The sequence below is a fragment of the Mytilinidion resinicola genome, assembly GCF_010093595.1.
Source record: "Mytilinidion resinicola strain CBS 304.34 unplaced genomic scaffold BDZ99scaffold_40, whole genome shotgun sequence".
In the NCBI taxonomy this organism is placed as follows: Eukaryota; Fungi; Ascomycota; class Dothideomycetes; order Mytilinidiales; family Mytilinidiaceae; genus Mytilinidion; species Mytilinidion resinicola.
Window position 1 is genome coordinate 155,650 of NW_022985476.1, and position 11,143 is coordinate 166,792.

The following is an 11,143-nucleotide window of genomic DNA, read 5'->3' on the forward strand; positions in this document are numbered from 1 at the left end:
GAGCAGAGCTGGCCCTGTGAAGGTTGAACTTCGCCCCCTGTCTTCTCCCTATTCGTATATCTCCACGTCGCCCCACTCTCGATCTCGCCTGCACCCGTCCGCTTAAAGAAGTCGACTTCAAGAAGAATGAAAGAGCTTGGAAGAACTGGCTAAGTTACGTAAATAATAACGGTGACTTTAGGTGAGGGGAATTGATAGGAAGTCACGTGAGAGCGGAGGCGGAAGTCCGTCACCGCTTCACCACTCGCGATTAGAAGGTAAGCTAGTAAAGAGTGTTGAAGGTTCTGTGAGGGTTGCAAAAGCCGACTGAAAGAGGAAGACATAAAATATCGTTGTCTGGGTCTAAGATCTAGATCATTTTCAACCCTAATATCCGCTCTCTTCGTCCGTCTCTGATCTAGAAAATTATGGCCATATTCTCGGACGCCAGAGCCGAAGACACTAGACCTATTAAGAGTACGACTGGGGCCGATATTAGTCTTGCCGCGAGAACCAACGCTCTTACCTCCCCAACTTCAGGACTTGCACCAACCTTCTTGCAAGCCAACCTGGTCATTCTTCCATCTCGATACGCTTCCGACTTTCGCCTCCTCTGTGCCAGAAACCCAGTACCATGTCCACTGATTGCCGAGTCAATATCGATCGGCTGCTGGAGCTCTGTGACGTCCTTCATTCCAGGTCTAGAGGGTGCAGCTATCTTGTCCGACTGCGATATCCGCCGCGACGTATCCAAATACATAGTGTACAAGAACTCGAAAATCATGAAGCAAGGATGCCTAGACATCTTGGACGAATGGACTGACGATTATGTTGCTCTCCTCATCGGATGCTCGTTCAGTTTTGAGTCTGCCCTGATCGTGGCTGGTCTTCCTCCCCGACATACAGCTTTGAATCGAAATGTGCCCATATACCGGACGAACATTCCGCTTTGTCCCGCTGGCGTCTTTACGGGAAGTACATACGTCGTGTCTATGAGATCTTACAAGGCTTCGGAGGTGGAGAAGGTGCGAGAGATAACGAGGCCCTACACAGCGACGCATGGAGAACCTATCGCATGGGGCTGGGGTGCGGTCAAGCGATTGGGTATTGAGGATATCGACGCACCGACTTGGGGCGAGCCGCCGTTAACGCAAGATGGGAGGCCGCTGGGTGAGGTGGAGGGGAAGGATCACGATGTTCCCGTTTTCTGGGGGTGCGGCGTCACTCCGATGGAAGCAGTGGCGAGGTCTGGATTGGAGGGAGTCGTCATGACACACGATCCTGGTCATATGCTTCTCTTGGACTGTCGCGATTCTGATATAGTGCCGGCTGCTTGTGTTGCATAGGGCGGCCATGCAACATCAACGCTGGAAGTAACTGTCACGTGATATGGTATCAACTTCCAGCTCAGTTCAACCACACACATAGTTAGAGCACTCCAAATTAAGACATAAGTATTCCAACTCTAATACTTCGGTCATTATACGGGTAATAGTGCTGGTCCCAATGTCACCGCGCGACAAACCTTATCGTCAAGGATTTGCTGCGCCGCCTGTGCCACACCGACATCTCAATTGCTTACCACCTCTACAATGTCGGAGTAAGTTCGAAACGAGCTAGTATCTCATGCTCATGCAGATTGCACATTACCGATTCCAGTTTCCAGGGACCTTCTGCGGTGTGGCGACAGTCCAGCGCCAATTGCTGCTAATATCTCGGGGGTTTGACTCGGCCTACTGGAGCTAAATTCCTCTATATTGACGGCTATCAACCACTCATGTAGCCTGATATCTTTAGATCCAACACACTAGCGCTTAGAGCTGAATCGTGACTGTAGGTTTAAAGCGCGGACTGCCCGTCCCCTAGAACTAAAGCCAGGAAACAGGAAGCTGTCAGGAACCGGTAAACTGGAACCTGTAGAATAATATAGGTCCCTACAGCAGTACAGGAAACGGGAAGTCGTAACGCTCTAATGAGAGCATAAGTATGTTGGAAGTGTCCCTAAGATGGCAGACATCGCAGAAAAACCGACTCGCTATTGCATCACCGCACTAAACATCCCGCCTTGTTGATCAAGTCACCTCCTGAAGCACCGCCGCTCTGATAGTGTCACCTTTCACTATAATCGATCTTTTCATATACTCTCTAAAGCCTACGTTCAAGCAAGATGGCATATTCACAACGTTCAACCCAAGCGCCGTTGACTGAGACAATATTCCCACATCAGAACAACGGTCCTCGTACAAGTACTTGCCAGCACAAGGTGCCAGCGACCACGGATCATGGCCAGGCCTTACCGGAATCTGAAAGATTCTACCTTTCTCAGCAAATTCGTGCAATCAAGATACAAGACTTTCTCGACAAGAGCAAAACCCCTCCGAGTGTTCTGCCCTTCAGTTCAGTGGCGACGTCATCCTTCGAAATCTGCCAAATCTGCAAGCTTCAGGTCTTGAATCAGGTCTATTCCACTATCGAGATCGTGCGTAATAAAATCAGGGTTATGGCTCTCCATCGACAGCACGTTGACGAAGACGTGGCGTTTCGCTACATGGTCAACGTACTTCAATGCCTGTATTTTGAGACGGAATTTGATGCTTGGCAATTAGATATCGGGGAACTTGCAGGGGATGGTTTGAAGAGGTATTTGGAGGATCGTCTTGTGGAGTTCCAGCACATCTACAACTTTTGAGAGGTAGTTCTCGGTAGGACTACTGGGTCCGGATGAGATGGATGAGATAAAGGATGTCGAAGGCTCTCGTTGAAGAGAATGAGGAAGTTGCTGGGACGACAAATGTAAATCAGAAGGATTGAAGGCGGTATTCATGCTCGCAATAGTTGAATATTGGTGTCTTTTTGGCTTGAACGCGAGCACGAAACAGGTAGTACGATATCCCAATGTGCACCCAAGCAATTTCCTTTCCCGTTCAGGGAACTGAGCTGCTCATGCTCCAGCCTGAGCTGTGGCTGTGCTGGGGTGAGCGATCCTGAGCCGAGACTGAGCAGCTCGTTGGAACCCAGTTTTGGGCCCTGTATTCGACAGGGAGCATTGAGACTGGGGTCCTCACCCTGCTTCGGAAGGCCCATTTCCGGGCCAGGTTCCAGTTTCAGGGCCCCAATTCTCGAGTAAACTTACTCTCCGATGGAAAACAGCCCAAGGCTGATCTGCGCCACTTTATCATCCATGCAAGGGCAGAGCCACGAGTGGCTGATAGGTTCCAACGTTGTCGGTCTAGAGGCTATATTGTTGCCAAATAATCGAAGGCATACTATACTATTCTTACAAATGCTATTAAATAAAATCTCCCTAAGTTGCCATAGTGTGTATTGTTACGTGCGTCTTCCGAGTTGCGCCTGACACTGAGGCCGGCTCGCCCTTGGCTCGACTCAGAGCCTATTGGCCCGAATCAGACCAGCCCAGACCCCGCTAGCCCTCTAGCGTTGGGGCTTGTGCGCCCGGGGCAGCCATAGGATAAACAGCTGGTTCCCCCCTCTTTTATAAAAGGGTAAGCGGTTCGTTCTTAACTTAGCCTTAGTATATATAGCTTTTACCTATTACCTGCCCTTTTTAACTTAATAAATAAACTCCTACCCTAAAAATACTTAAAAGCTATATATACTATAGTATAATAATTTATTTTATCTAATATATATTTAAGTTATAGTAAGGTATTATTATATAAATATATAAACTATAAGAATTTATTTAAAGTATAATATTAATAGTAAAATTAAAAGGTATAAGTAAAGATAAAGTTACTTTCTAATAATATAAGTACTAAAAAATCTTAAAATAAATATAAACTATTTAAGGAGGTAAAAACTGTATTTTAAATATAAAACTAGCTTCTAAGAAATTTGTTAAATTACCTTAGATTACTATAATTTATTATAATTTACCCTTATAAATCGCGTTAGATTATTTTAATTTATTATATAGCCTTTATCCTATAATATTCTTTTTATTAGGCTATATTATTTCTAGAAATTTCTAGTATTTAGATTTACCTAAAATACTTATTTTAGAGGTTTAGTAGTATTTCTTTTTAGATTATACCTATAATACTATTTCCCCTATTTAAGCCTATTATTTTAATAGCTACGCCTAAGTAAAATTCCCTTAAATAAATAGCTAGTAATACTCTACTTATAGGTTATATATTATTACTATATTATTTTTTTTTTATTATACTAACTAAGGTTAAATAATATTTAATTTTTAGCTTTTATATTACGTTATTAGGAATTTTTATACCTTTTTATTTCTTTTATTATAAATATAGTTTAAACTATAAGGTGCTTTTAGTAGCTGCGGGCTAATACGAAAAATATATTTATTATAGTCGCGCTTATTACAATATTAGTAGTATATTTATAGCTAACTATAGGTAATTAAAACTTTATTCCTTTTTTACTATTAATTTTTCTAGTTACTTATATTAATACTGCGCGTGCAAAGCTTTATATAAATAAGTAGGCTACTTATAAGGCCTATTAGGCGGCTGCCCTTATCTTTATAATATTTAATACTAAACTTAAGCGTTTTAAAAAGTAGGAGAAGCTTTTAAAATATTATAAAAGTAATATACTTTATTTTAGTTTCTAAACTTTAAAAAAGCTTAAATAAGAAAATTATAAAAAGGTTACCTAAAAAAAATAAAAACGTGTTAAATAGAAAGTTGCTTTACTATTAAACTTTATGTTTTCTTCTACCTTTATAGTTTTAGGTAATTTTTTTAATTCTTTATAGTTAATAGGAGCGTGTAATAGCTATATCCTGCGCCCCGCATAGGGCATGCAGGTCGCGCGCCATCACGTGCGCAAAGGTCACGTGACCCTTATAGTCCGTGCACGCAAGCCGAACTATAACTATAGAGCTGGCGCTGCCGTAGCTCCTTATAGATTCTTCCTAGTTACAATCAACAACCTGTTTCCTACAACACCCTCTTAGTTCCGTGACACTAAGAATCTATCTTCCTTGCTCCAGGAAAGACAGGAGCACTACTACTACTACTACTACTACTACTACTACTACTACTACTACTACTACTACCCCTTCGACGCACGACGTCGCCGTCAGCCTGATTCGGAGTGCTTGTACCACTGCCGACAGCCCGACAACTTTTTTCTTTCACTACCTCAACTCCGCCTAGGTAAAGGCGCTCTTCTCTCTTCTCTATTAAGCCATGGTCACCACTCCAGGTTCCCCACGAGGAGGAGCGAAGAAGATTAAGAAGAAACCAACTATTCCCCCCGCCGCCGCAGGTGCGTCGTTAACGACGCGCCACGCCCCCCGCCCCAATACAGCTCCAATTCCAGCAGCGGCTTCGCAGGCAGAAACACAAGAGACTCTAGGCACTGATTCCCAGATGCGCCAGCGCGGTACTCACGTTGGTTCCAAGCCCGAAGAGTCCGCCGCAATCCTGCAAGCCCGCGCAACACAATGGAAGGGAGGCAAACTCATTCACCCGGACGATTCAGATGTTGACGACGAAGACGACGATGAGGGCGGCGCCCCTACCGGAACTCAGTCAACCGCCCTGGTACATGACGACGGCAAGACAACCGCAGCACTCTCCGCTGCTGAGGACAACGACGTCCTTGCTACTCTTGACGGAGAGATAGCCGCCTATAGTTCGCGACTCTTTAAGGCCCGTTAAGGCCGGCGTTCTACTCTTCTTGTCAAAGAGAACAACAACCTCGTCCTAGGCGTTGGAGCCGACGAGGGCGAGGATAACTGGGTCCGGCATAAGATTACAACGACAACTTAACTCCAGGAGTCAGTCCAGGCCTAAGGCGATAAGTGGTTTAACCAGATTCACCACCTGTCTAGCATGCAAGGCATCTATAATAAGTATAAGAACACAGCACGCATGCAGGCCGCCGGACTACGTAATAGAGCAGACCATCTTTAGCGAGACTTAGACGCCTCTTCCACAAAGCTATCTAAGACTAAACGCGAGCTCGAATACTCGCGCCAGGCCAACGTTGATTACCGCGCAGACCTAGCGGACATCAACGTATAGCTGGTCAAGCGCATTAACCGTTGCAACGAACTCTCTGCTTAACTCTAGGCCTCTGTTATTGCACACCAACGCTCACGTAATAAGGCGATGGACTTCCGCGATGAAGCGGAGCATGTTAACGCCGAGAACATCGCCCTCTAAGCCGAGAAGGCAGGGCTGGAGGAGAAAATCCGTCGCCTAGAGCAGTCTTAACCCCAGCAACACGCTTAATTTGTCACCCCCACCCCTGGCTATGGTTCCGACGACGAAGACTATACTGCCTTCCTTAACAACCTCCGCCAGGCCCGGGGAGCCCCTACATCCACGGCTGCTTCCGCAAAAGCCCTAGTATATAGAACACCTCCCAATATAAATTGCTCGCGTATAGCTTATAGTATGCAGAATATAGGAAGTATGCGGGATATAGGAAGTATGCATCTAGATAGACTGTATAATATAGGAAGTATGCATAATACGGATAGACTGCATAGCAAGCCAGACAACTACCGCGATATTACACCTACTCCCTTTACCGGACTCCGCGGTGGTGCGGACCAGCGCTCGGATACTGGCGAAGAGGAAATCCTTAATAATAAGAAGTTTCCTAATCTTTAGAACTTCTATAGAGATAAGGATTGCAATAAGTTTAAGGAATAGCTTATTTACGCCTAGGATAAGGTTAAGAGTAGTATTACCCTGTTCCTAATAGAGAACTCTAAGATTAAGTATATTTATGCCTATCTAAAGGGCACTGCCTTTTAATCTATTAAGGAGTAAGTAAAGCCGGCCAGCAATAATCTATTCTATACTATTTAAAAGATATTCTAAGAACTAGAAGATAAATTCGGTAATTATAATATAGAGGTTAAGGCGGGTAATAAGCTATATAGTAAGGATTTTAATATAAAAAAGATAGAATTTTTTAATACCTTCCTTACCCGTATAAAAACCTACTTTACGCCTTTCTACTACTCTAATATTTAAAAAATTAACTAGATAGAGTATAAAATAATAACCTTCTTCTAAAGCCGCGTTTTTAATAGAAGTAAGTTTAATTCCTTTTAATAGTTCTATATCTGCGCCTGTATAGCCGTGCGCTCTATTAATAAACTTAATAAGAAGCTTTAAGAAAAGCGGGCCTTTTATAACTAACTAGACTGCCCTTATTATTAGGATAAAGGTAATAACTATAACCGCTGCAACGGCTAATAAAATAGTTAACGCGATAACTGCTATAAAAGTTAGCGCGATAGAGGCCGCCCTGCAGGTGCTTTTAATAAGCCTTTACTCTATCTCCTGCAATATATTACTAAGCTCCTAGTAAAGCAGAACTACTACTTCTACTACTTAGACGTAGAACACCGCCTAGGGCCTACTTATCCTATATTTAGTAAGACTACTACCTATAAAAATACTAAGAAAAAGCTCTATAAAATTAGAATTAATCTTATATTTCTTAAACAGCTTAAGCAGGAATAGGCCGAGCGTGTTAATAATAAGGTATACCTAGAAGCCGCTGTAGTTAAGGCCTTAGGTAATAAGAACTACTCCTTATTAGGGGAAAAGTAGTCCCTGGCAAAAATCGATGCTAGGGATATTTACTATTATAGTAGACGCGTAATATATTTCAGCTCCTTTAGAATAAGATTAAATAGCTAAAATAACCCCTTGCTAAGCCTAATAGCTCCGCTAATAATATTATTATATTAGCCTTTTTTCTAGATATAACTGCTAGCTTAAAAGGGGCCTTTAAGTTCTTTACTAAGATTAATACTAAATAGGGCAAATGCTCTGCCAAATTATTAGCTAATATAGGTTGCTTAGGATTCTCCTTTATTAATAGATAATACGCTAAAAAGCACGGCCTTATTCTAATTCTACTGGCAAAGCCTTAGGGGCTATATCTAGCTAATAGCAAGGCTGTGCCAGCCCTTACTTATAAAGCCGAAGTTATACTACTTATTAGCAACTATATTAAAATAATATACTGCTTTATTATAGATCTAGGCGCCTATAATATTATCCTAGGCATGCTATAAATAGATCTCCACCTCCCGCGCTTTATTTTTAGCCGGCGTTGCCTTATTCTTAAATCGGACTACTATATAGCAAACTATATATCCGACAACTATATAGTCTATATCTAGAGCAATAGCCCGGATAAAAAGGATAAAGTAGCTATAAAAGAAGGGAAATAGCTTTTTAAAGCTAAGCTAGCTGCTATTAAAATAAAGTACGCCGTGCTAGACTTAAAGAAAGTTAGCAGTGCTAAAATAGCCTATAAATTAAATAAATACTATAAAAAAGCTACTAGCAAGATATAGGCTAATAATTTTAACGCTGTAGTAGCTAACTGTAACGCTAAAGCTAAAGCTATAGAAAAAGGCGTCCTCTATAAGCCTATGCACCGGATATACTTATTAAAAAATATTAACCTTAACGCCTAGATTAATAATATTATTATTAAGGTAATAAGAAGTTTACAGCCTTTCTAATAAAATACAGTCTATATAAATTTACTATTTTTCTATTCGGCCTCTATAATACGCCTTCTACCTTTTAAGCCTTTATTAATAATATACTGCTAGAATACCTTAACAACTTTACTATAGTATATATAGATAATATCCTTATTTATATAGAAAAAGATAATAAGGAAGCTTATATAGAATATATATAAAAGGTGCTAGCTAAGCTAGATAAAGCAGGCCTCTTCCTTAATATTAATAAATGCGAATTCTGGGTTATAGAAGTTAAATACCTTAGAATAATTATTACGGCTAATAGAATTAAAATAGACCTAGATAAAATAAAGACTATACTTAAATAGCCTACTCTGCAGAAGCTTAAAAACGTGTAAGTGTTCCTAGGATTCTATAACTTCTATAGAAGATTTATAGAACTATTCTCTAATATATCTAGCCTATTAATAACGCTTATATTTTTTAAAGTTTGTTTTATATTTCTATAGCCTACTAACTCTATATAACAGCAATATTTCTAGGCTATTAAGAACGCCTTTCGCAACACGCCTGTTATTGCTTACTTTAATCTAATACTAGAAACCTACGTCCACGCCAACGCTTCTAATAGAGCTACCGGAGCCGTGCTATTATAAATCTAGGCTAACGGCGAACTCCGTCCTGTGGCCTTTATATTTTATAAAATAACTCTATAGTAAATTAACTATTAGATCTATAATAAAAAGCTTTTAGCAATCGTTTAAGCGTTTAAAAAATAGCAGCTAGAGCTGCTAGGCCTGCAGGAAGGCTTTAAAGTATTCACCGACTATAAAAACCTGCAGTACTTTATAACTAGTAAGCAACTTAACCGCCGTTAAGCCTGCTGGGCCGAATTCTTATCTAAATTTAACTTTAAGCTATCCTAGTAGGTAGGAAAGAATAATACTGTTGCCGATAGTTTTACGCGCCGCCTAGGCGATATTGCAGACAATAAAGCTAATAACCGGATTAAGGTTAACTTCTAAACCGTTCTTAAGTCTAAATACTTAGAGCCTGGCATATACCACGCTATTAACCTTGCTGTAATTCTTACTAGCAATAAAGTCGCCTATTCTATAATTAACCTAGCTATTGCCCTCTACGCAATTAGCGAGTTAGAAGATATTAATAAGGTAAAGGGTACTTAGCATCCTATAACCACCGAGAATATAGCCGGTAATAACCACGGTTAAAAAGCTAAGCTTACTAAGCCTAACAGCGCTAATAAGGTATTAGGTACTCAGCGCCAGACGGATTAGGAGGACGGAGGCGAGTTATTAGAGGACCCTCCGGACACGAGCGAAGCTATTCTAGAAGACATCCGAATTAAGCAGTAAATAGATCTAATTGCTTAAGCTATTATTAATATAAAGGCGAATAGCGTTTAATAATTGCTATGCGCCCTCTATTAAGAATATAAGCTACGCCTAGAGCTAGGTAACTGCAAGATTATTAGCGGCCTAGTATATATTCGCAGCTGCTTATATATTCTAATAAATAAAATACTGCGTATAAAAGCTATCTAATATATATATAACCTAAAACCTATAGGCTATAGAGGTACAACTTCTACCTATACACGCGTTGCCCGCTTCTACTTCTAGCCGGGAATAACTTATAATATTAATTGTTATATCGGCGCTTATATAATATACAAGAGAATAAAATATATTTATACGGGTAAATATAGGCTTTTTAAGCCCCTTCCTATTCTAAACCGGTATTAAACGGATATTATAGTTAATTTTATTACGCCTCTTCTAGTCTATACGCAATACGGCCGCAACTATAAGTATATTATAGTTATATATAATAGACTGTTAAAGAAAAAGAAATTTATTACTTTTAATTTAATAGAACTAGCTAATATAGCCTAGGCCTTTATTAAATAGGTCTAGCAGGAGAAGGGTTACCCGCGTAGTATAATAGCTAACCGTGGAACTTAATAGATATTATACTTCTAGCAGCACCTCTGTAAATAACTTAGAACTACTCTAAAGCTATCTACTTCCTTTTATTCTAAAACTAACGGCCTTACTAAAAGCGCGAATCTGGCTCTTAAGTAATACTTCCGCGCGTATATTAATTACGAATAAAACAACTAGGCTAACCTGCTTCTAATTGCTAAGTTTAAAGCTAATATAGATATTAACTCTTTAATAAAGGTTGCCCTATTCCTAGTAACTAAAGAATATATTCTATAGTTAGGTACTAAACTAGCTAAGAACTATAATAGAAGCGGTTTAATATAATAGCTCTAGGAACAAGCTAATAAACTTATTAATAAACTTAATAGCTTTTATAAATAGTGTTATAAGGAACTATAATAGGCTTAGGCTAAATAAAAGGAATATACTAATGCTTATTAACAGCCCGCGCCGGAGTTCTAGGTAGGCGATATAGTTATACTAGATTATTGCTTTATTAAAACCTAGCGTTTAAATAAATTGCTCGACTATAAGCACCTAGGTCTATATTATATTACTAAGCGTATTAAGAACTATACCTATAAGCTTAAACTTCCTAAGTATATAAAGATTTTTCTAGTTTTCCACCCTTAGCTGCTCTACTATATTAATAACACCTGTTTTATAGAAGAATAGATTTAGGAGCCGCCAGAACCAACGCTAATTAATAAAGAAGGCTATAACTAGCATAACG

The 11,143-nt window shown here is 40.1% G+C and overlaps 4 protein-coding genes across 4 annotated transcripts; 3 read left to right on the plus strand and 1 right to left on the minus strand.

The window, feature by feature from the left end:
* Positions 1-407: 407 nt before the first annotated feature.
* On the plus strand, positions 408-1,325 carry BDZ99DRAFT_528515 (DUF1445-domain-containing protein; the record flags this gene model as incomplete). Its single annotated transcript, XM_033726381.1, has 1 exon — positions 408-1,325. The coding sequence occupies one exon, from the start codon at positions 408-410 to the stop codon at positions 1,323-1,325; it is 918 nt and encodes a 305-aa protein (XP_033568371.1).
* Positions 1,326-2,146: 821 nt separating this feature from the next.
* BDZ99DRAFT_528516 (uncharacterized protein) lies at positions 2,147-2,668 on the plus strand (the record flags this gene model as incomplete). The annotated part of the gene is made up of 1 exon (XM_033726382.1): positions 2,147-2,668. One exon carries the CDS (start codon positions 2,147-2,149, stop codon positions 2,666-2,668), a length of 522 nt encoding a protein of 173 aa, XP_033568372.1.
* A 65-nt stretch (positions 2,669-2,733) lies between these two features.
* On the minus strand, positions 2,734-3,205 carry BDZ99DRAFT_240055 (uncharacterized protein). The gene is made up of 2 exons (XM_033713595.1): positions 3,113-3,205; positions 2,734-2,963 (listed from the first exon to the last, which is right to left on the minus strand). The coding sequence occupies exons 1-2, from the start codon at positions 3,156-3,158 to the stop codon at positions 2,800-2,802; spliced, it is 210 nt and encodes a 69-aa protein (XP_033568373.1). The 5' UTR covers positions 3,159-3,205; the 3' UTR covers positions 2,734-2,799.
* A 1,957-nt stretch (positions 3,206-5,162) lies between these two features.
* On the plus strand, positions 5,163-6,292 carry BDZ99DRAFT_577682 (uncharacterized protein; the record flags this gene model as incomplete). The annotated part of the gene is made up of 4 exons (XM_033728729.1): positions 5,163-5,610; positions 5,665-5,717; positions 5,892-5,996; positions 6,051-6,292. The coding sequence occupies 4 exons, from the start codon at positions 5,163-5,165 to the stop codon at positions 6,141-6,143; spliced, it is 699 nt and encodes a 232-aa protein (XP_033568374.1). The 3' UTR covers positions 6,144-6,292.
* Positions 6,293-11,143: the final 4,851 nt, after the last annotated feature.